We start from the raw sequence: 25521 nt of genomic DNA, 5'->3' as shown, positions 1-25521 counted from the left end.
GTAACATATAATATAAATTTTCATAAAAAAAAAATCGAATTGACAATGTAGGATTTGAAACCGGCAGTTCATTCTTCAAGGAATTATTCACAAACTCGAAAATTAAGCAGTTATGTCATATCAGGAACTTGAAACCAAAATTCGGATAAAATCGAAAAGATTTTCTTTTTGGAAAATGAATGAATAGATCCTCGAGAGCTTTTTCAGACATATTCCTTTTTTGATAAAATTGTCTTTCGAAATAGTAACGTAGAAATAAATACGAAATCTCGTAAGACCCATGAATTTATCCAAAAATGTTTCTCTGATTGAACGTTTCAATTTCCAGCAAAACATAACAAAAATAGCAATACTCTCCGAAATTTGTATGTGCTAAATATAAATAACCCGATGACAAAAATTCCAATTCGCAATATTGAAAACAATCAAAACGTTGAAATTCTTTGAATTCAAAATGAATATAACCATCCAATCAATCAATAGAAGTTCGGTTCAAGGTAAAACATCTAAAGCATTGACGTAAATGCTTGTGTTGAGAAATAAGAACACACATTTTGTAATTACGTTCACGATGTTGATAAAGAAAATTCAGATAAACAATACCCACTTTTTCAGATAAGCAACCTCAAACTATTTTGGTTTCTATTTTTTTTTCATAAAGTAATTAATTTTCTCTTCAATGTGGTCGAGATATCCTAAAGTTTGGGTATTTAGATTTTGTCCGTTTGTGCTTAAATTTATTTTTGGGACTGAAACAGAGAAAATTACTTCAATTTACTGAGATTTCTTCAAAAAAAAGTGTTGAGGAGAACTCCCTGACAATTTTAAATGTTCTGAAATAAAGACACTAAAGCATTAATCTTCTTTCCTCCAAGGAGAATGAGCAATGAGGAACATTTCAAAAACAAATAATTAATCAGACGATTGTTTTCTTATAATCCTTATGAATTTAATTTATTTTCTTACTAGCTGCTACTATAAGAAAACGATTGTCTGATTATTTATTTGTTTTTGAAATGTTCCTTATTCCCTCTGGTGGAAAGAAGCGGCCTCTGTTTCAGAAAAAATATCACCCTGTAGATTTCCATTCAAAATTAGCATATCACATGATTAAAACTTTAAATTAAAATATCTATGATAAATTAAAGTTGAATATCTTGTGAAATGAAGGTGCTTTAACACCCTGTATCTCGAAAACAAAGCATTTACAGGTCCATGTTCATAGAACCTTTTTTTCAATGATCCGAGGAATCTGTCATTTTCGTTTGTACCTCCAATTTAAAAACACCCTGTATATTTATTTGAATAAATTGAAAAGACGATACGATAATGGGTAAAAATGAATGTATGTATTGGATTATAGATTGATAGATAGATTAGATAGATTGTAGTAATTGATAAATCCACATTTTCTTCATGGAATTTTTTTTTGCAGTATTCGTTCTCTCGTCTTCATGAAATATTTCCATAAAATGAAGAACTTGGAAGGCCAATGACACTTATATCGGTTAATAATGAGAATAATGTGCTGAATATGATTGAAACGAATCCTGATACTTCTTCCAGGAAGATTGGGAATGCTGTGAATGTAAGTAGTCTTAAAATTTTATGTTTAAAACACAATCAAATTTTTCATTTAGAATATCGATCAAATTGTTATTTCGATATAATACTTGGACCTTGCCATTCTGTGTTGAGTTCAACATCATTTAAATGTCCTCCGCGTGATCTTTTACAGGACTCGATCCTTTTGAAGGCATTTTCAATAACTTGCCGACGCATTTCGGGCGAAATCATACCAATAACTTGAAGAATTTCGGTTTTCAGATCGGGGATTATCGGCATAAACACGATCTTTCAAATAACCCCACAAAAAAAATCCAAAGGTGATAAATCACAAGATATTGGTGGCCAATTCACATTGCCAAAACGAGACTTTACGCGTCCTGGAAATTTTTCTTAAAATAAAGCCCAAATTGGTTTTGTTTTGCACATTCTCTTAATCAGTTATTATCGATGAACTGATTGATACATATTAAATAAATGAAAGCATAAATTGAACTGATAGAAGCTCCAAAAAGTCTAAATGGATTCCTCTTGGAATTTGATTACAAGATGTAAATATATGTTATATATATTTTGCTTTGAATAGAGTGAAAAGTTTCGGCTTTGTTCCATCCAATTTCATAGAATTAATGGAAATGGATTATAATCTAATTTAGCCTGAAATGTTATTTCGATTATAATCTGGGCAAAATAACATTATATCGCATTTATGATTCAGGATGTTCTAAAATTGGAGGTACAAACGAAAACGACAGATTTGTTGGATCAGTAAAAAAGTCCTATAATCATGGGTCCTGAAATGATTTGTTTTCGAGATACAGGGTGTTCAAGTTTGATTTTTTTCTCAAGTATTTTTTTCATTGCACCTTTCCTTCACAAGATATTCAACTTAAATTCGGCATAGAGATTCCACTTCAAAGTTTTTATCATATGTCATGCTAATTTTTAATGCGAAATCTACAGGGTGATATTGTTTCTGGAACAGTGCCCGCTTCTTTCCTCTAGAGTTTGTTATTTGGTGGACCACTGGTAGTTTAGAAAAATGTCAAAAAAAAACTAGAAAGAGAACTACACAAAAAAAGTAGGACTACAAGATACACCCTGCATCTCGAAAACAAAGCGTAAACATGTTCATAGGACTTTTTTTAAATTATCTAAGGAATCTCCCATTTTCTGTTGTACCTCCAATTAAGGAACACTATGTATTGAATATTCGTTCGAGTTAACTTTACCGAAATTATTTATGTTCTTTTTTTCAATTGGAGATTCCGGTATAAAAGTCCTTTCTGAATAGATGCGAAATACGTTGGTCGATTTTAAGTCCACCGTCCAGAGTCCAGACAATTCATTACCCCTTATTGTTGCTTTGGTAAAACCGGAAATGCCATCTTTGTATATTCATTCTTCGTTTCATTCCAAGAATTTTTATTTGTGTTTTATTACTATTCGTGTCGTACATCTTTACATCAAATACCGTGAAAATGGAATTTGTAATTTGCCGGAAATTTACTTTTCCATTTGTATTTCCACGTTTCGAATTGTTGGAACTTACAAATGAGGAATTTTCAGAATGAAATTCTTTCTTAAATCAAACAGTTAGATACCTGAAAAATGCGGCGCATTTCGAAATATGCGCTGCAGCATCAATTATCCCATATTCTTCTCCTTGGAAACGCAGCTGGATAAGCTTGTTTCATATAGAAAATCCAGGCTTGAACGAAAATAAGAAGAACGTTTCGACTGCAATCTTCTCTGCGCTGTGTATTTCATTATTGCTCCTTTTGATAACCGGAATTTTTTTTAATTGGGAAATAATGAAAAATAGTTGTTGGAATTTGATATCCCTTCATCCACGCCAAATTACACTTAATTGTATATTGCTATATAGCATGTTTCTGAATTGAAATTTTAAGAAAAAAAGTCCTATAAACATGGGCCAGCAAATGTTTGGTTTTCTAGATGCACATTGTTTATTGTAGTCCTACTTTTTTGAATGATTATACCAGTTCATCTAATCTTTATTAATCTTCGAATGAACTTGTATTCACTTATTCCATGTAATCTAAAAATTCAATTTAAAAACAGGGCGTTCCGTATGATGTAACATATATGAGGTCGTTCACACTTCGTTGGAACACCCTGTGTATTTCCAAATAATTCGAGAATGTAGCTTTAATGGAGCCTGTGTCGAAAAAAACAGAAAATTTCAGAAATAGAACGTAGCGTCAATAGTGGAACAGCCTGTATATATATATTTTTTTATGAAACACGATTGTTCAGAAAATAATCCTTCGATTCATTTTGGCATTTATCATCCCAAAGAATGAGGTTAACTACTTATCAACGAGAGTTTCATGCTGTTCAATCTGGAACAAAAAAACAAAAAAAAACAGCAGGATTTCCGATATTTTTACTTGGGCAAAATTAGATTTCTCAGACTGGAATAGGTTATGTCTTTTTTATACGCGTTATAAAATCGTTATTGTTGGACGATAAAATTTCCAATATATATAGGGCAAAATCCAAATTCCAGTCTGGATCAAATTTAGATTTGCGATTCGGTTTTGATGGCAGTTAATACTTTGGTAAAATGAAATTCTCGATATCTTGAAGGAAAAAGTTATCTTGTTTTAGAATAGGTTGTGAATAGAAGATCGATCAGTTAAAATTAATTTCAGCATCGTGAAAAAGTAAGTATTATACTGGAGAATTGTTCAAATATTTTATTTTGCAATAAAAATCAATTGATCCAATTCATTTTGATCTGTATAATATTTGGAAGGCACAGATTTCGAATGATTGTAGTTCTTTGATTTTATTCAATTACCAATTATCCATAATTTTGAAACGAATTACTCGAAACATGAACTTAAGTCATAAAAGAGTCGTCGTTCTTAATATTTTCATCTCATTTCATTCTGAGTGAATTTGCAACTACTTGTCGGCCTAGAAGATGCTTCATAATGATCCAAAAGTGATTTAGTTTGGTGAACTGTGACTGCAAAATTTTCACCTCTTTTGAGGCGTGTATCTTCACGTTTTTAGTGATGGGGTAATTTTTACTTGTCAAATGTAAAAAGATGACAGCTCGGAAAATTGCCAAAATAATGGTCTTTTCAGAATGAAACCCTTATTGGGAAACTCTTCACGAATTTATTGGATGTTTACGTCTGTAGGTAAGAAAACTTTTTCCTCTTGATGGGTAATGATTATGTCTTCGAAGAAAATGGGGAAAAAGTAATTTTCTGATGTTCTCGGTTTGATGTATTACATTGAATATTACGTCTGAAGCGACGATGTTATACCCCAATCCAGCTAGGTTTACTGAAGAAAATGAGCTTTTATGAAATACCGATTTCTCGTTAGGGACAACTGGGCCAAGAAGAAATCCCAGTCAGGAACATTGACCCCACAATGACAATGGGGGTTGTTGAACGCCCTGCTTTGAAATTGTACAATTTTCATTGTCTAACCGATCAACTGTTATTCTTTCAGATTCATTCCTATGTAGAATAATTCGAGTTGGTTGTTATCGTTTCACTGGCATTTTCCGCGAATTTAAGCTTTGAATGGGCTTCCGAGATGTCTCAAACAGATATATAAAGCTTGTGTTGGCAGAAAATCCCTGTGGGTTGAAAAAAATTACCGCGAATTTAAATTAATTTTTCGTTTCCACTGTAGATTTGTGTAGACTATAAACAGAAAAATAACAGATTGCTTGATTGTTTTTAAGAGAAAAAAATTCTATAAACATGGGCCCGCAAACGCTTTGTTCGCGAGATACAGGATGTTTTTTTTTGTTCTACTTTTTTGAGATGATTATACCAGTTAATCGAATCTTTATTAATCTTCGCTACAGATTTGATAAATAAGTCTAAAACTTAAAATTGATTCAATCATCACAGCTTACTAACTGGATCTATATAATAATTTGGATTTCTCTGAGGATTACTAGAGAATTGTTTGAAATTTCTTTCACGAAATCATTAGCAGATACGAGAAAACTAACAGGCCAATTGATAAGTCCTCGGTCTACCATAGTGAAACACATTTTTTTGGCAAAATTCGATTTTATTATTCAACATAGTTGCCTTCGAGGGCGATACAGAGATTATAGCGATCTTCCAACTTTTCGATATCATTTTTGTAGTAAGATTTGTCTTTCGCTTCAAAATAGGCCTCAGTTTCGGCGATTACTTCTTCATTGGCGCTGAATTTCTTTCCAGCTAGCATTCTTTTGATGTCTGAGAACAGGAAAAAGTCGCTGGAGACCACATCTTGCGAATACGGTGGATGCAGAAGCAATTCGAAGCCCAATTCATGCAATTTTGAAATTGTTTTCATTGATTTGTGACACGGCGCATTGTCTTGATAAAACAGCACCTTGTTTTTCTTAAAATGGGACCGTTTTTTAACGATTTCATCCTTTAAACGATCCAATAACACTAAATAATAATCGCTGTTGACGGTCTGGCCCTTTTGGAGATAATCAATGAATATTATACCTTGCGCATCCCAGAATACTGATGCCATAACCTTGCCAGCTGACTGTTGTGTTTTTCCTCGCTTTGGATTCGGTTCATCGTGTGCTGTCCACTCAGCTGACTGTCGATTGGAGTGAAATGATGGAGCCATGTTTCATCCATTGTCACATATCGACGCAAAAAATCAGGTTTATTGTACTTAAACAGCTTCAAACACTGCGCAAAAAGTTCCTTTTTATATATTTTTTAAAATATCAGTGGTCCACAAAAAAAAAAGTTCTGGAGGAAAGAAACCACTGATCCAGAAAATATATCACCCTAAACTTGAAAACAAATCAAATTTCACCACCCTGTATCTCGAAAACAGAAGCATTTTAGGGCTCATGTTTATAGGATTTTTTTCCTCAAAATGATCCGAGAAATCTGTCATTCTCATTTGTACTTCCAATCCAGGAACATCCCGTAATATTCGGAATTGTTGCATCATTTCCAATTAAATCAAAAACAAATGAACCTCCATTGGAAAACCAATATCCCGAATTCCCTGTCGATTCTGTGGCAAACTCGATTGCCAATTCCTCTCGTTTGTTGGTGGTTACACAATCCCATAGAATCCAGTTTTTCACAATTCGAATTCACGTAACTGAATCCATACAGCGCCCCTCTGGGTGTAAGTAATGAATTTTTCGATTAATGAAAGGTATTGGAGATGAAGGGACGTCATATCCGAAGGTCACGTCCCTCTTAATTGGACCCCTTTGGATGGCATCATCAGCTCTATTCGATTTTCAAAGCATAACAGGTGAAGAGGTCGTCGATATCAGGACAATTTTGCATGCAATCAAGTCGCCCGTGGAACGAAGATTTTTTTTTTATTTCTACCCCTCGCCAACTTCAACAAGAAGTTTTTCCATATAAAACCCTTAATAAGATTCGTTCGTCTCCATCTTGGATTCCACCCCGGAGTTTTCATTTTGCAATTTCACCTTAATTCTATACGTGAATCCTTTTTCATAAAGTTGACCTTATTTCGTTTCTGATTCCGCTGTCGGATTCGTTTGAACATTCATTTCTGCCTTCAAAGTATGTATTTCCCGATAGATTGTTCATTTCAGATTTCATTTTGTTTTATTTTATCCAATACCTAATAACCATCTGAAATTCGCAGCTCTGCTTTGAGGTTTTATTTTGATTTTTGATATTAAGAAAAAACGAAAATAACGAATACATTTCGAGAGTATGTCCTTGATAACTTCACGAATTACATCTTTGATGTTTTGAATTGATTGTGGAACATAGACATAGACCTTATCTTTTTAAAGTCTAGAGGTGTTAAATCACAAGATCTCGGTGGACAATTGTGATACCCTCTTTGAGAAATACCACGGTAAAGGAACTTTTGTTGCAAAATTGGGATTGTTTCGTTGCTTGTGTGGCACGTAGGGCCGTCTCGTTGAAAATAAGATTCGTGCATATCCATATTTTCCAATTTCGGCCATAAAAAATCATCGGCAAGGAATGGACAAACCTGAACTTATGCAGCAATATTCTCACTTGTCCTTGAGCGACGCACACGGTTTCTGTTCTTCACACCACTAACTGGTCTCAACAGCTCAAATTTTTCCACCAGTTTCACCATTGCCGGCTGAGAATTTCAATGATTTAATTACGTTGTTGAAGCGTGTATCGTTTCATTTTTGATAAGGGCGTAGTTTTCTTGTCACGATAACCCCAAAGTGCGAACTGCGACTGCAAAATTTTCATCATTTTTTATCGAACTTTAGTCATTTTAATGCTTCGTTGAAGCGTATAACGTTCCATTTTTGATGGCGTAGTTTTTACTTGTCAAAGGTCAAAAGATGACAGCTGCCAAAAGATAGCGGGCTATTCAAAATGAACACACCACTTGATAATATTGATGAATAATAGGCGAAATTCCCTTTTCAACTTTCCGCAAAAAAAACTACATGCTACACATGGAATTCCTTATCAAGCCATCCAATATTTACATCCACATTTTATCAGCAATTGGTAATCCCTGCAAATAAGAGAGGCTCTAAAAATACTCCATATGTTGCTTCCAATCTACGCGATCGCATATTTGATTCCACTGAAAAATTTTAAATTTCGCGAAAATGAATTATTTTTGAATTTGGAAACAAACGATGTAATGAATGCGCTGGAAAATACTGTTTTCCAGTGTCAATTGTGGACATATATGTTGCTAATTTAACGGTTAAATACCTATTTGTAGCCGAGATTCCCGATAAAATCACTATATGGATATTTTTATTCGGGTAGAGAAAAGTTATCGACTGTAGGATTGAGAGATAAGCAACATATATTCATTTGTTTTACAATACATCATGAATAACATTAGATGATACTCGAACCTCTATGATATTTTGTGTTATTGAATCTATGTGATTTTATCTTTGTCTATGATCTCTATGTTTCAACCTTACGTTGTGACAGATGGTAAACGTAATTTTATAATTTGATATTTTTGACGACGAAAAAACTCTGAAATTGAGAATCTATTGTTGGTAATAACAGTTGTAATTTTTTATTATTGTCCGAGTGATAAATTATATTATGAGTGAACATACATTAAGGATTTCTCTGGATATGGCTCAGCGTGTATTACCCTCAACTTAATCGTGAGTTCCATCTTATTGTTGGTAGATTATTGAACATGAGAGTTACACTGAATATATTTGTAGATTCCTGAAGATGCTAATGAAACAGTTAGCGAAAGCTCGAATGAATTAAAAAGAGTCTTCTAATTTCAACCCAACTGTTCATCCAAAGAATTTTTGTTGATTTTTTATTCGATTTTTCGAACTGTTAACTGCAAAAATTTCAGTGATGGTAAAATTCTCTTTTCTTGAACGATTTCAAAGGCCTATTTATGCAAATAATAAACCATTCGGAAGTTTTTAGTTTCCATTTAACAATTTGACGTCGTTTGTAATTCCAACATCGGTAACCAAATATTGTTTTATGTTTGTATTTCACATCGTAAAATCTATTGAACAGGTTATTGAGTGGTGTGCAGCGAAACTTTTTCTTCCAGTTAATAAATGATATTCATATTCCTCGTGAATATAAAATACGAAATAAACATTGATAAATGAACAACAAAATATGAAAAAAACCTATTCATTATTTTTATTTTGTTTCAGGGGCACAAAGTGCCCTTACCAATAGACCCTGGCTGTGCAACAATGACCCCTTCAAGCCCTGACATGGACGATGGTAGTAGTAAACGCCAGGCAACAAGGTAAACAATTTTTTTTAGAACATTTTTATTTGGGTTTGTACTCAAGGCCCTAAAGAAAAAGTCTAAAGGTGTTAAATCACAAGATTTCGGTGGCCAAATTGCAAAACTGCGATTGTTCCGTTAGTTGTGTGGCATGTATCACCGTCTTGTTCAAAATAAACTTTGTCCAAATCATTCCAATTCCGGTCATAAAAAATTATCAATCAAAGCTCGGTAACCTAAAGTGCTTTAGTTTTGTGACCTGTGACTTCAAGATTTTCACCATTTTCGTAGTGAATTTCAACTAGGGAATCCGGATTTGCGGGATTGATATTTTGGTGCGGGATTGGATTCCCTAATTTCAACAATTTCATTGCGTTGTTGAAGCGTGTATCGATCCATTTTTAGTAATGGCGCAGTTTTTATTTTAAACCTCCTAGTGGAAAACTGTTTATTTTCTATCGATATTGAATACGAAATTCTTGCCAGTCCTCCTTCTACCATCCTGAGCTTTGTGCCTTCATAATTATCAGTCAAGTTTCAAATTGAGTTAAATCAGAGTAAATGGGATTCGGTCACAAAATGGAACGACTAGTCATTAAGGAGAACCTATTTCGAAATGATAGTGACATAATTGCGGTGAGAGTTGAAGATAACATCGAAGCTTTGGTTCAGCGTTGCCAGAAATTTCATTTTGGACAATGAACTGCAGGTTGTACCGAATCAACCAATTCGAAGACTCTGAATGCCATTCGGAATTACACAATATGGATTTATACACTTTGTAGTATGGTTTTGGCTTCCATTAAACATTATCGAATCCAATTATCGGGATAGAATGTATTTTAGGGTGGGTGAAATACAAGGTGCGAATTGGGGCGCCAATTGAATTTTATATATATAGTTTTTCAAAATTTACAACGAACCAGCTGTTCAGGGTGATCCAAAGTCGATGTTTACTTGTTGTTGAAATGCCTAGAGCACGTGTACGTGGAATTTATCGCCAGCTAAGTGAATTTGAAAGAGCTACGAGAGGCAGTGCCGTCATTTCGAAAAATCGCTAACCGTACGAACAGAAATCCAACTACTGTTATGAGATGTTGTCAAGCGTGGTTTGATAATGCCCAAAATCTAAGAAGAGTAAGCACCGGACATCGAAGGGGCACAAATGAAGCTCAAGATCGACGTCTAAGACTTATGACCCTCAGAGACCGATTTGTGACAACTCGATCTTTGGCTTATGAGTGGTTAGGAGAACAAGGCCATCCTGTAACTGTCCGAACGGTTCACCGCCTGATAAGGTCTTTTGGACTGCAGCATTATATCAACCCCATCTTGTGTTACCTCTGACGGTTGAGCATCGCCGGCAACGATTACAGTGGTGCAGAGAACGTCTAGATTAGACAACACATCATTAACAAATTCATAAAAAAAAAATATAAACCCTTGGTTTTTTTCTCCAAATTTCAATAATTTATTCCTTGCTATACTATTTACGTTTTACCAAAAAAAAATTTCAAATTCAAACAGCTCCTTCTAGGTGTCGCAGTTTCTTTGTCAGTTGGTATATTTGTATATTTGTCGAACGTAATCAATCGAATGAACATTTCTCATTTGAGACCATTTGCGCTCATCAATTCAATTTACTAATATCGAAGGAAATATTCGTCGTCAATTCATGTTGGAAAAACGTTTCCAATTTCCATTTAGGTACTCCGAGCAATGGGTCCTTTCAGCTCCCACTGGCTAATTGATATCAGATTGAAGATCAAACACTCGCTTGTCGGAATATCGATAAGAATTTTATTGAAACCTTCTCGTGACATATACCATCTTTGATCAATCACTTGATTGGGGAAAGTGCTTTAATTATATCGAAACTTCGAACTTATATTGGGGCTGTTGGATACAGTTCAGGCTGACATTTTGTGTCGATATTATTGATATCTTGATTAAGAAAACTTCCTAAACCAACATTGCAGAAAAAAATTCGTGCAAGTGGCATATAAATAAGGATAAGTTTAATTGAGTCATTTCGTGTTAGTTGCTTTTCAAAAAGATCGAATCAATGAATTTCAGTTTTAATTAGTTTAGTTTCGTTAAGGATCAACATAAGAAAGAACAAAGGGCATCGAAAACAATGTATCGAACTTTTCTCAGTTCCAGAAGGTTCTGTCATCAGGCAAATACAATGAAGAATATCAAAGGAATGGAAACAAGAGTTCAACAAAGTGTTTCGCTCAAATTCTAAACCGAACAAGAAGTAGAGATTGGATTTTTTAAGCCGCGTTATAAATATAGATGTCTATATTCATTTGATAGAAATCCTTGTAAGGTTCTGTTGACACAAGAACTAGAGCCAGGTGACCAAGGGATGTTTGAACAACAACGTTTGGATGACGATTTTTCCTATCGAATTTTCCTCAGCAAAGAATACATTTTTCACTCGGTAGCTATAGAGGAGGATTCACCAGGATGATCTATTAGATGTTTATGGAAAACTAATCATTATTTTGAGCTGAAAATATTGCATAAAAGCTTTTTCTGTCGAAAAATTTAAAAAAATGTGGGTCCTCATCGCCACAATTTTTTTATCAGAATTCCATTAACTCATGAACCGTTGAGTTTTTACCCAAGATATGGCATATTGCCTAAATTGTCATAAAAAAGTGATCTAATGATGCAGTAATATACTGAATGTGCCATTTGAAATAAGGAAGTAGTTGTCTGTTTCCGGTATAACCAGAAGTTGAAGAGATCTGAAAAAATTTTAGGGAGAAAGATCATTGTCGCAAACCCCGATATGCAAATTTTCAGCTCGAAATGATGATAAGTTTTTCATTAACGTCTAATAGGGTATCCTGGTGAATCACCCTGTATAGCGGGCTATTTAAAATGAAACCTCTCTGTAAGACCCTTCAGCAAATAAATCTTAACATTACCTGTCAGATATAGCCACTATGGAAAAAGTCTAGAGTTTATTCAATAGTATCAAGTCTCGACAAGTGAAATTAAGATAGAGGGCTGAGAAGCCCTTCTAACAAACAGATTGATTAACGAAATTAAGGTTTCCACACAGTCGAGAAACTTCATGAAGAACTCTATCTTCAGGAGGCAATATAAGCCGAAGCCATTTAATTGGCAGCTCAATTGATTCATGGCTCGAGTAACAAACAAGAAAGTGGAAAAATTCAACGATATTTCCATTTACCCTCCGTAGTATTTGGTTTCAGATCCAACGAAGAATTGTTTGTAATTCTATAAGATTGAAGACTCTGGCTTGAATAACAGTTTTTTTTTTACCAAGTTCATCACGTTGATGATAGCGATACTGTTCGAGGACAAAGGTTAAATCGTAAAAGAAAATCCTGTTGTTATTTCGAAGCATTTCTTTGCTTTTGTTGCGTTCTTCGTATACATGTTTCGTTAAGTTGCTACAACTTCATTCTATACTTATGCAGATTTTGACGATATTTATCGTTTTGTTCAGTGGTTTCCTATTTTTTTTTCTCGTGGACCCATTCCAAAGCTTCACTGGTGAAGCAACGCAATACAGGGCGTTTATGGAAAACTATTCATAATTTTGAGCTGAAGATTTGCATATTGGGGTTTGAGACAATGATCTTCCTCCCTTGAATATCTTCAGTTCTCTACAACTTCCAGTTATACCTGAAACAAACTACTACTTCCTCATTTCAAATGGCACACCCAGTATATTATTGCTTCATTAGATAGCTTTTTTGACGACAATTTCGGCAATATGCCATACCTTGGATAAAAACTCAACTTCTTTAGTTCTAATTTTTTTTATGATTATACCAATTTTTTAATCTTCACTACAGATTGGTAAATAATTACCAGAACTTATAATTAATTTATTCATCACAGCTTACGTGCTGGATATTTATAATAATTCGGATTTTCCTAAACGGAAACGGAAAAACTAGAAGAAACTAAAAAGTGTAGTACTGGACCAAAATTTCTTTTAACATTTTTCTGAACTACCAGTGGTCCACCAAACAAGAGAAAAGAAACGAGCACTGTTCAAGAAATCCTAAATTACCATATCACATGATACAAACTTCAAATTGAAATTTCTATGCCAGATTCAAATTGAATATCTGGTGAAGGGAAGATGCAAAGAGAAAAAACTTTGGGAATCACAGGTTTAGTTTGTTTACAGTACTCAATTTCTTTATGAATGTTTTTCCTCCATTCAATTATAATTCTCAGGGATGGAATTGAGCGTTTATTTATTATATCTGGATATTTTACGTAAGCACTGTACTTGTCAACTGCCATTGATTTGAAGAAAATAATTCTGCAGTTGATTGATGTGTTGTACCGTTAGCTGTGACGCCACTGCCAAAGCCACGGCTGGCCATTAAAATCTATTTCGTATGCATTGACGATATTTTGACGTCATTAACATATCCTGTTTGTTGACTTCAGGAGAAATACATCGGCGAAGAGCTATTTTAATTGATGATACAACAATATTTATTTTTTGTGAAAATGAAAGCGAAACAAAGATTTATGTTTTTTTTTTCGCTGAAATTACAATAATTCGTTATAATTCACTCGAATCTTCGAAGAAAATACTGAGTAACCGAGTCTTTCCACAATTCCTTCGAATCGAGATATTCCAAGAAGAACTGAAAGGAAAAAATCCTGGCTTGAATCAGAAATCGTTCTCCAATTACATCATTCACACGTGACCGCTGTTCAAAAATCATCTTTATAACGTTCATTAGTATCTCGAAAATGTTGTTGACCATGGCGCTTGAATTCCTACGTTTCCTTATTAGTTATTATAGCCGTTAAATGCAGTGGATGGAATTTTACTACCACACACTGCTTATCCATTTTGTGTTTTCGAAAGTAAACGTAAATGAAATGCATTTTCGTTTAGAATAAAGATCCAATTTTTTCATTGATAAAATTCTTGGGCTTTGCCCTTATGTGTGGAATACAACAACATCTAAATGTCCTTCCCGTGATCTCTTACAGGACTCGACAATATTTTAGGGAGAAATATCGCTGTCTCAAATGCCAATATGCAAATTTTCAGCTTAAAATTATGATTACTTCTCTATAAAGTCTAATAGGTTATCCCGGTGAATCACCCTTCAAGTTGTCATCTTTTGACATTTCTGAAGTCAGAAATGAAACGATACACGCTTCAACAACGCATTGAAATTGCGACAACTCACTACAAAAATATTGAAATTTTTCGGCTGAGAAAATCTAATGAAAATTCGAAAAATACAGACATTCTGACGAAACGTTCAGGGAACGAGCGCTAAAAAATCAGAACCTATGGAATCGTTCATGAATATCAATTCGATTCGAGAAACTTGTATTGTTTCTTTAAAATCAAGCCATTTGAACTGTTTGTTGATTTATTGGTTTATAAATATAAACATCGTCGACGATGTAACAGATGTTCTTTTATGTTTTCCGTACCAAAATATTTGAATTTATAACTAATATCCATTATTCAAGATGAATGCAATTTTGTATTCACTCTTTTCTCGCAGTTTCCATAAAAGTATGAATATATTGAATATCTATCTATTGTACCAATATGTAATGTGTTTACATTGTCATACTTGTCTTCTTTTTATTTTTGAAACTTATTATAAATAAACATACCAGCGTTTCATGCTGTCAATATCGTGAGAGAATGTTGTAAACTTCGAATAAGAACATATTGAGATGGAGGAAGCCTCTGAGTGAGTTTTTGAACACTATTATCACTTTTTTATTCTATGGTTTTCTTTGTCGTAAGAAAAGTACAATTTTCCTAGAAGTTTCGAAATTTTTTTACGCAGAATACCAGTTTAAGTTATTGAAAATTTGAAGTTGATTATTGAGGTTATTATGGTTGATAACAAAAACATGTTAATGGTAAATGAAACACAAGTTAGGTATGTAGATATTAATCATTCATATTTCAAATTCGTTCCATAATTTGTTGCCGATATAATATAACATACAGGATGTTCCTAAATTCGAGGTACGAACGAAAATAAAAACGCTTCGTTTTTTTTTGATACAAGGTGTTCTCAAGATATTAAACTTAAATTTGTCATAAATGTTTCGATTTGATGTTGATGAGATTTGCTATTTTTTAGTGCAAATTTACAGGGTGTTACTTTTTCTTGAACATGCCCGCTTCTTTCTTCCAGAACTTTTTTCAGAAAAGTACTATATTTTTTGGTTTCTTGTTGTTTTGTGGTATCTGGTACCGATTTCGAGAAAATAAATTCAAACAATTCTCTAGTAATCCTCAGGAAAAATAAACATAATATTCTGTTAGTTGTGATAAATGAATTAATTACTCACCTAATCAGTGGAGAAAGATTCCATCAACTGGTATAATCACCACAAAAATTAGACTACAAAAAACACTCTATGTCTAGAAAACAAAGCGTTTGCCGGGTCAATGTTTATAGGACTTTTTTTTTCTTAAAATGATCCGAGAAATCAGTAATGTTTTTTTGCACCTCCAATTTAGGAACAGCCTGTATATCAAAAAGGGGATTACTTGAACTTTCAAAACATACATTTATAATTTTTATATGCATTATTGAGTCTTCAAGGAAATTGTTGAATAGTTTTCAACATTGCGTAGAAGTTATCACGTAATTCTATGCTTGTTCAGAGAAATTTCGTGAAAAAATTCCAGTGTCAAGACGTCAGTGTCTATCTCATTTTTGGGTTGTTCTTGCGATCCCAATTTATCAGGAATACCATGAAAAAAAATACGGGAATGGTTACGACATATTATGGCCTCTAAAAACGTACGATCTCATGAAAGATTCAGTGGACTGTTGAAAAAACATCGAAAATTTTTCGTCACGAATATGAGCGAGAGATATACAGTCTATTTGGACCACATGAAAAATGTCACAGTTGCACACGTCTAGGCTGAAGTTAATTGCCTATTTGAGGGCGACATTTTCACCACACGTCAACGGAGAGGGAGCTCGCATTTGAAAAATTCATGAAAAACAAGTTTAACGAACGAACCCGCATTTTTTCAACACCCTACCTCAAGGGCGTAGAAATGGAGATTTTCAAAATATAAATTATCGGAAATCTCGCTAAGACGAAGAACGAAAATTTCTCCATAAAATGAACCAATAATAATCATTTTACTTTCCTTTGAAATCGACACGTCAGTATAAAATTGGGCTCCTTTATGTTTATGAGTTTATTATTGCTTCCAAGATTTTTTTATTGCAGTAGGAGCTCGTCTTTGCCCGAGGTTTATTATTTTCCTTTATATCTACCTGTTTGCCCTTGTTTTGCAATCTGTGATTTTTGCATTCGTCATCGGTATACACTTACCCGTTTTTTCGGCTTTTGTATTATTCTCGTCACAATATTTCAATATGTAGTTGTCAAAGAACTGAACTGAATAATTCGAATCAAAAAATTGTCTGGGCTGTGTTGGACATTTTATTGTGTTTCATTTAAATTGCAATTTATTTGTGAAGACATCAGTTTTGAATTGACTATATCTACAGGCTGTTCCTAAATTGGAGGTACAAATGAAAATGACAGATTTCTCGAATCATTTAAAGAAAAAAAATCTTATAACATGGAACTGCGAACGCTTTGTTTTTGAGATACAGGTGTTAAAGTTCAAGTTTTTCTCTCATAGCAGCTTACCTTAACGAGATATTCAACTTGAATTGGCATAGATATTCCAATATCATGTGGTATCCTAATTTTGAATGCAAATTTACAGGGTGAATTTTTTCTGCAAGGGTGAATTGAACTATGCTTTGTTAACTACAACTTGACTTATTTTTCGAGTTCTTTCAAATTATTCAGTGATATCTATATCATTTTTGCTTTGCTTGAAATCGGTGCCTCATATAAATAAGACTTAAGAGAATGTTGATCACAAAAAGAACGAGTAATTCAAAAATGAATATTACTCTGAAATATCTCATTTGCGTACCATTTTTATCTATATTATCTGCACTTCGGAAGATGCTATTTTGACGTAATTTTATGCCGTTAATATACAAGATGGCGACCCCTTCAGAGCCGAGATATTTCTGATCGAATTAGCATCGCCTAGCGAATTGAAATTTCAATTTCTCGTATATTTCGTTTAAGCGAAAAGCGTTTAATTGAAATGGATTCCACTTCAAAGGCTTGCAAATTGACAGGCTGACAAGTATGGCAGCTTTTTTCTGATTTAAAAGGCAATGAACGCCATGAACAATGAGAATAATTTGGTAGAAACGGCGTGCATATTTAGCAAATATTGATTGGCTCTTTTTTGCTGTGCTGTGCTGAAATAGCCTTACAAAGGATTCATTGAGGAAGGTTGGAAATTACTTGATCACGTTGAGAGAAATTTATTCTATTCCGGATCACCTAAACTATCTTTTAAAAGGGCTTTGATTTCTAAAAATGTTTTACTTGTTGCGTTTGATAAGGTTTATGAACATTTGCCTCTTTTTCTTCGCATTTTCCAATGGAAGGTTTCATTTTGATATCAAAGAAAAATTTCCACATTTTACTGCTGAAGCTAGAGAAGGTCGTTCATTTGTTCGATCATCAATCATAAGAGGAAATAAAACAAAGGCTTGTATTGCCTAAAATCCAATGTTATGTAATTTTCTCCTTTCGATTTCCTCAATAATGACCTGAAACAAGAGGTGTAGATGCTGCAAATGCCTGTGGTTTTCCTTCAGTTGACATGGAATTCCTGAATTTCCCAAAGACACGAAAGGATCGTGTGAATGAAAACTTCCTACACTTCGAAATCCTGATCTAGTTGACCAAACAGAATACGTAAATTTTAATGACAAAGTAACCCAGTACTATAAATATCCATATAGCGTTTTCACCAGAAAAACCTACTTTGAAAAGAATTTTCCATTTCAGAAGGTAATCCGGTAAAACAAAAAGCGAAACTAAACAAGTTTTTCCTTCAATGGGTCATTAACTTTCGGTCCAAGCAAGCTTTTAGGACTTTGTAAAGTTCTCCACGACAAAAAAACTTTTATTTCATCTAATTAACAGAATCACGCTAATTAGTTCAGAGGATAATGAAATCGAATCGAGAGAAGACCGACGTGATCGTTCGAAACACCAAACCATCGGAAAATCTGAATTAATTAATTACAGACAAATTTAAAATCGAAATTTTCGAGCAAAACGAGAAAATAAGCTCTCCATAATACTTAAACCTGAGTTTTCCTCAACACTACAGGCTGCATTTTGAATTACGATGTTCTCCATCTGTTTCATATTTTATATTCTTTATTTTAGTTTTCCTACCAACTTTTTGTACCTGAATCCTTATCAATACTCTGTATTTATTTGTAGAATGTTCAGTGTGCATTAAACCTGGTAGGGTAAGTTGACAACTTCGTACGTTCATTATACGTCTAGGTAACGATCTGTTGTGAATTACATATTCCCATGTTCACATTATCCAAATTATAATCAATACCCGAAATCGATGTGTAGACATTAATTGTTCAAGTTCTAACCCCCTTATGGGGTGGTTAGAGGGACCTCGTAAACCACCATTCGACAACACATACGCTCAGTATCCCGCACATTAGTTCTCGGACTAAACGCGATGTGACATCATTGATTATCATCCGTAAAGTATCGTCGTCTATGGCGACTTTAAGAAAAATCTCGACCCGCAGAAAGAAGTGTGTGTTCACCCTTATATTTTGTCACGTCTTAATTCGATATTTTTTCTATCGAAAATTTAAATTGTTTCTTTTTTGTTCCAGAGTATTCAAGAAAAGTTCTCCTAACGGAAAGGTAAGTCAATTTTTGGATATACAAATCATTTCTTCGAAAATACTCCACCGTTATCTAGACTTATGACTTTGCAAAAGCAATCGCAACCATTTTTTATGAGCATCCTATTTTCATCTAGAACAATTCGATTTGAATGAACTGTGATCATTTTGAAATATTTCCTAAGTTAATCAAACTAATTTCCAGAAATTTCTAGCATATTTGCTCGATAAAAATTCTTGATAATTTTAGTCGTTCATTTTGTTAGAATGGATGAAAAAGTCAAACAGAAAAATTGCAAATGAAAAGTTTAGTGTCGAAGCTCTGAAAATTTCCGTAATTTTTGTTTCCATAATTCAAATAACAAATTCGAAGCGAATTTTTGTTGATGGTTGTCATAAGTATCACTTTTGAAGTTGCAAATTTTGAAGACAGTAGGTACAAGTATTTGTGAATCATGTACTTTGTTTACATAGGGTTTTCCAATGAGAGGTTTCATTTTAATTAGACCGCTATAGATAGCGGTCTGAAAGATGACAGCTGCCTAGAGGAAGCTGTCATCTTTTGACATTTCACAAGTGAAAACTACGTCATTGAAATTGTTTAAATTCATTACAAAATTTTGCAGTAACAGTTCTCAAAACTAAAGCACTTCTCGGCCAGTAATAATAAAAGTGGTGGAAAAATTTGGGCTGTTGAAACGAGTTAGTATTATGAAAAATTGAAATCGTGTGCGTCGCTTCAGAAAAACTGAGAATATTGCTGCTATAGTCCGTAGTGTTGACGAAGACCAAGCTTTGTCGATTCCTCGTCGATCTTGGGAATTCCACGAACGTATTTTGCATGAAAACTTAGTGGGTCTTAAGGCTTAAAGTTCAGTTTACACAAGATCTCAAGCCGGTCGATCACCAGCAACGTCGAATATTTACTGATTGGCTCCTAGAAATGCATCGAAATTATCCGGATTTTCATCGAAAAGCCATATTCAGTGAAGAGGCGCATTTTCACCTCAGAGGCTACGTTATTGAGCAGATTTGTCGCATTTGAGGCTCGGAAAATCCAATAATTATCGTTGAAAAGCCTCTGCAACCTCAACATGTTATTGTTTGATGCGGTTTTTGGGCTGGTGGTGCAACTGTTACGGTGAATGGATTGAGCTACCGAGATATAATTAATGGTTTACATGTCCGGAATTGGATGATATTGATGTGGGAGACGTTTATTTTCAACAAGATGGTGCTACGTGCCACATAAACAACGAAACAATCGCAATTTTTGCAAGAAAAGTTTCCTGGCCTCCGAGATCTTGGGATTCAACATCTTGACACTATTTTCTTCGGGCCACCTAAAAAAATAAGGTCTATTCCAATGAATCAAAACTTTAAAGATGGAATTTTTGAAGCTATTGAGAACATACAGCCGCCAATGGAAAATCATGGCTTTATCCCAAATTATACTCGTTTTTTTATATCAAAATGAAACCTCTAATTGGAAAACCCTGTAGTATTCATTCTCACCATTTTCGCTCGCTGTAATATTATTTGGAGTGGGAGAGGAACAAATCGAAGCTGTAATACCAGAAGTAAAATGTCGTAATCCGCATTTCCACAATTTTCTTTCCATTCCAATGGTAACGAATGAATAATGTTTTATAGCAGCTAGTCAGACGGCTCTAGATTGTCCCAAACAAAACATAAATCCCTTCTATAAGCGATGTAGATTTCTCATGGGGTTTTAATAGCAAGTCAACGTTTAACACACGGAAACAATTGTTGAACTTGTGTGCTCTAAGCATATCAGCATTCACAGCTTTTGTGGATTGTCGGTCATACGTCTGAAATGATATCTTTCTTGGTTTTGAATCACAATAACTTTGCACATCCTATTCATGAATGTTTTGGGTAACATTGCTAACAAATCTGGTTATAATAGTAGGAGAGAGGAAACTCTGTCTATTCGACAAATTTTCACTTGATACGAGGGCTACTATTTATGTATTGAGAATTGGCAACACTGATATTGCCAGGAGAAATCTGACATCGTAAAATTTGAAATTTTTTAAAAGTACTCATAACGTTTTGAAGTACGTGCACAATTTTTCTTGTTCATAGCATTTTAAAATAATATAATTTGTCTCGGGCTTAGTGTTCGTCATTTTCAAAATTCAATCATGTTCTTTCTCTTGATATGATCGAAGAAAATCTCTAACTTGGTTGCGCTTCGAATGGACCTTCATTTTTTCAATAGTAACAGTATTTCACGTTTGGTTGAACACATCCAGAAAAAAAAAATTAATTGCTGGTTCGTTATCAGCATTGAGAGGTGTTGGCATGAAACATAATCCAACTGAATAGTTTCAAATGAAACGTGTCAGATTGTACACATTCGAGTGTATTCAGTAACAATGATACACCCATCTGTGTCAGTTTGAGATAATTGAACTAAATTACATTGGATCGGCTTAGTCTAGGTTTTTCATTTTATATCTATCGATTTTCATTCGATGTTCATTATATCCTCTCTTCGTCATATTGGGACCGCACGTCTTTTAGTTTTGTGGTAGGTAATTTCCACCAATCTTTTAATGTTTTGCGACGATTGTTTCGCCAACTTTGTGTCTTCTTCAGGTTACATTTCGACTGATCAAATTAGAAAATGGTGGCATACAACTGTATCATTCGTAGTTTAATCAATATATCTATGAAGCGTGATAATTTTTGTAAAGCATTAAATTTAATCAAAAAAATTGCAGTGGATAATGCTTACAGCTCATTCGCCATTGATAAGATTTTAATTAACAAACTAAGAAAACAAGCATTTCCTCTAGCATACCCTAGGATGAAATATAATATCGATAAAAAAATTGTCTTTAACAGGAAGATTCTTCAAGAAGAGGCTTCATAAACACCAAAAAAATTATACATCTGATACTGTATGCGAATCATTTGAAGTATTGGGGCCATACCTCATATCCTCCATATGGAAAATGAAATCACAAGACTCTCAGAATATCCCTAAATAAATGGTATATTTTCGGAAATATTCTTTTGAGGAAACAAACAGATATAAACGCATTTCCATTATTGAATATCTTCAGATAGACTGGAAATCCCAGGCAAATGTCCAATATTCCTGTGAAATTCATTATTTCCTTTTTAGTTTTAATTTTTTGTATCAGTCGAAATGTAACCTGAAGAGGCCACATTCTTGGCGAAACTATTATTACTACGTAAGGACCGAATCCATTAAATGTGAATTTATTCCATCTATTTTGTTGTATACATGTCGAATTGAATAACATTATAGTTTGTTCAATTTCTTTTTACAGATAACAGTATATTTAGGAAAGAGAGACTTTGTAGATCATATATCTCATGTGGATCCTATTGGTAAGTTCAAAATTCTCTTTGTTAAATCTACAATTCGATGTCCTTCGAAACAAATTGCATTTTTTGAGCGCAAGATGTTTGTAAAGACATTTAGGTAAATGATGTGAAAGTTGGTTTTATTTACTTTCGCAACTACAAAATGGACAACCCTTCATAATAACAATTTCGAGCTGTAATTTAATGATAATTACCGAAATTCGGGAGAATCGTCTGCAAAGTGTATAAGTGAACTAACGCTCATAAACAGCCGACAAAATGTTGGTGTTTTTTTTTATGTAGGATTGAATTTGAAATTAATTGGCTCCGATAAATAATATTATCGTTGAATTTGGGATAGTTGATAAGATCATCAGGAAGCATAAATCGATAATAAATTGTGTACACTCGGCGGGAATTCTTTAGTATATCGTGAATAGGTGTGCAAAATTGTCGAAAACATCGAATTCCCATCAATTCGAATATCGATTAGAATGATTTAAATTTACGTTAAACGGAATGGATTTTCAGAGTTTGCTCCTGTGAATACAAATATGTAATCGGTTGATCAAAGGATTACAAATTGACCTTTTGTCTATAGTTCCTCGATGGTCATGTTGGCCGTGGAAAGCTTTTCGTTGAAGTGTTTTCATAACATCAAATATTTATTTCGACGTATTCGATAATGGCAAATATTTTCCTTGCAGAGGTTACTACGATCTTTGATTGGGAAGGCCTTGCTTTAAACCACGTATTCCTAGAAGGGTTAGATAATTTGTCTTTCCTGTTTCTCTACTCTGCGAAATTACTTCTGACAATGTTCGAATTTTGAGCAGGACATAATAATAATATAATAATTAAGTTTATTTACCGAAAAAATGTGTTACATAATTAACAAAAAAATAGTTGAGATGTACATGATCTCAAACAATAAGGTTCGACTCATTTGTTCATTCTTTTATAGAAAGAGTGAATACAAAATTGCATTAATCCTGGATGATGAAAACTAAGTAGGTATTATTTCAAATACATGGATATCGAACACAAAATAACATCTGTTTCATCATCGACGATGTTTATTCTCATGAACCAATAAATAATCAACCACGATTCGATATTTCTGAAGGATTCCGTAGGTTTTGTTTTTTTAAAGCTGCATACTAAAATTCTGATGGATGCGCCTTGCGAAAATGTCAAATACGTGTTCATCAGGTGAATCGATTGGATCACAGAGCTTATTAGTACGTTGAATAATTATTATTGAACGATTCGAGGATTATGGGAGAGCTTTATTTTCTTGTTTTGCTCGGAAATTTCGATTTGAAATCTGTCTGCAATTAATTAATTCTGATTTTCCGATGGTTTGGAGTTTCGAACGAACGCGTGGTTCTTCACTCGCTACGTTTTCATTATTCTCTGAATTAATTAGTATGATTCTGTTAATTAGGAGGAATCAGTGGTGTAACTAAATTTGACTTATGAAGGTAGGGGTTTCTACAATTGATTCGATAACGTAGATTACGAAAATACTCACAGTCAACTGCACAAATTTCAATAATTCAAGTAATGGATTTGATTCAAATCAAAATGTCATTCGTTGACAGTATATGCTAATTTATTGCGTTTCCATAGAAACGACTCAAAAGCCCAATTTTATTGGTCTACCAAGCGATGTGTAAGCAGAGTGCCGTGAGAAATAAGTTTTCCCATAGTATTAGCAATACATAGTTTTGAAATTGAATAAGCCATGAAGAATACGCTACTTTTCATAGCAGTTGTAGGAAAACGTTTTTATTTGAGTTGACTGTGACCAATATCTTAGAAGATATACCTAATGATTATTGTAAAAATTAAAGTTTTACAGATTTTTTCAAAATTTCGAGTTGAAATTTTCATGAACTGTGAGGTATACGAAGGATCGATATGTGGTGCTGGTATAAACGATTCCCAATTGGCCGAATTATTATTAGTCCATTATTTTAGAAATTATAAGTTGTCAATTGAAAGTGAATTGAAGGTAAAGCACCTTCCAGGCCAGCAATAATGATACTGGTGAAAAATTTTGAACTGTTAGGGTAAGTTAGCGATGTGGAGAATCGAAACCGTGTGCAACACTTCATAATAATGCTGTTGTTGCCCGTATTATTGACGGAATGATATAGATCGATCTGTTTGTAGGCCAACTCTCAAAAATACAGAACGATTCACGAAATGGAAGGTATAAGCTACATGCCTTGATTGTCTTCTATAATAACAGACAGAAAAACAATAGACGGTTCGCTTTGTTGCCTATTCGTTATAGACTCCCTAAAGAGAAAAGGAAATTGATATTTCCATGCATAATAAAGCCCTCGGATGGCAGGCAGACACGAGGAAATTACCTATGGAGTTACAACGGAAACTGCCGTTTCTATCAACAGCAAATTAGTTAATTCAATTTCATACCGTTGTGCGCTGTACTTCCCCCTATCGAAATGTTAGCGTTATTCATGCTGTTCCTAAATTAGAGATACAAAAAAATTGAGAGGTTCCTCGCATCGTTTTGAGAAAAAAAAGTACTATAAACATAGGCTCTCAAACGTTTTATTTTCGAGATACATGGTGTTTCTTTCAGTCCTACTTTTTTATTATGATCATACCAATTTATCGAATTTTTGCTACAAATTGGGTAAATAAGTATAGTATATCCAAAGTCACTTGGAGGAAGCCTGAATATTTCAATTATACAAGGGTTGTCCAAGTTTCCAGAAATTCCTTTGGAATTTATAAAAATATTGCCATCAACACTCTCAAATAAACCCCGGTATTTAGCAGATCGTCTTGGAAACAAGAATGTCCCGATTAGATTGATCTTATTGGCAGAATATTTCCCCTCGTATTCCCCTTTCCACTTTGTGAGCATTTTTGGTTACACTCATTGGCTGCATCTATCACTTCTTAATTACTTTCTAATAATTCGCATAGACCAGTGTGGTCCATAGGGGTATTATTGAAATGCATTTTTACGTAGTTTTAGTTTGTTGTGTGACTGATGCTTTTAATGATTTCGACTATG

General features: G+C 33.9%; 1 protein-coding gene across 6 annotated transcripts in view; it reads left to right on the top strand.

Moving 5' to 3' along the window:
- Nucleotides 1-25521, top strand: part of LOC123685580 (beta-arrestin-1) — a 41464-nt gene that overhangs the window by 1344 nt on the left and 14599 nt on the right. For 2 of the 6 annotated variants that reach the window (XM_045625264.1, XM_045625265.1), the window contains exons 2-5: nucleotides 1436-1588; nucleotides 9236-9333; nucleotides 19092-19122; nucleotides 22430-22490. In XM_045625264.1, the coding sequence (XP_045481220.1) occupies nucleotides 1493-1588; nucleotides 9236-9333; nucleotides 19092-19122; nucleotides 22430-22490 (286 nt within the window). In that variant the 5' untranslated portion in view covers nucleotides 1436-1492. Of the gene's footprint in view, nucleotides 1-1435; nucleotides 1589-4117; nucleotides 4257-9235; nucleotides 9334-14944; nucleotides 15048-15129; nucleotides 15243-19091; nucleotides 19123-22429; nucleotides 22491-25521 lie in introns of those variants that run through there. The other 4 variants (XM_045625266.1, XM_045625268.1, XM_045625269.1 and 1 more) reach the window with 4 other exon arrangements.

Source organism: Harmonia axyridis, chromosome X (genome assembly GCF_914767665.1).
Source record: "Harmonia axyridis chromosome X, icHarAxyr1.1, whole genome shotgun sequence".
Taxonomy (NCBI): Eukaryota; Metazoa; Arthropoda; class Insecta; order Coleoptera; family Coccinellidae; genus Harmonia; species Harmonia axyridis.
Note: the sequence above shows the minus strand (reverse complement) of the source record. Positions and strands in the feature narration are given on the sequence as shown.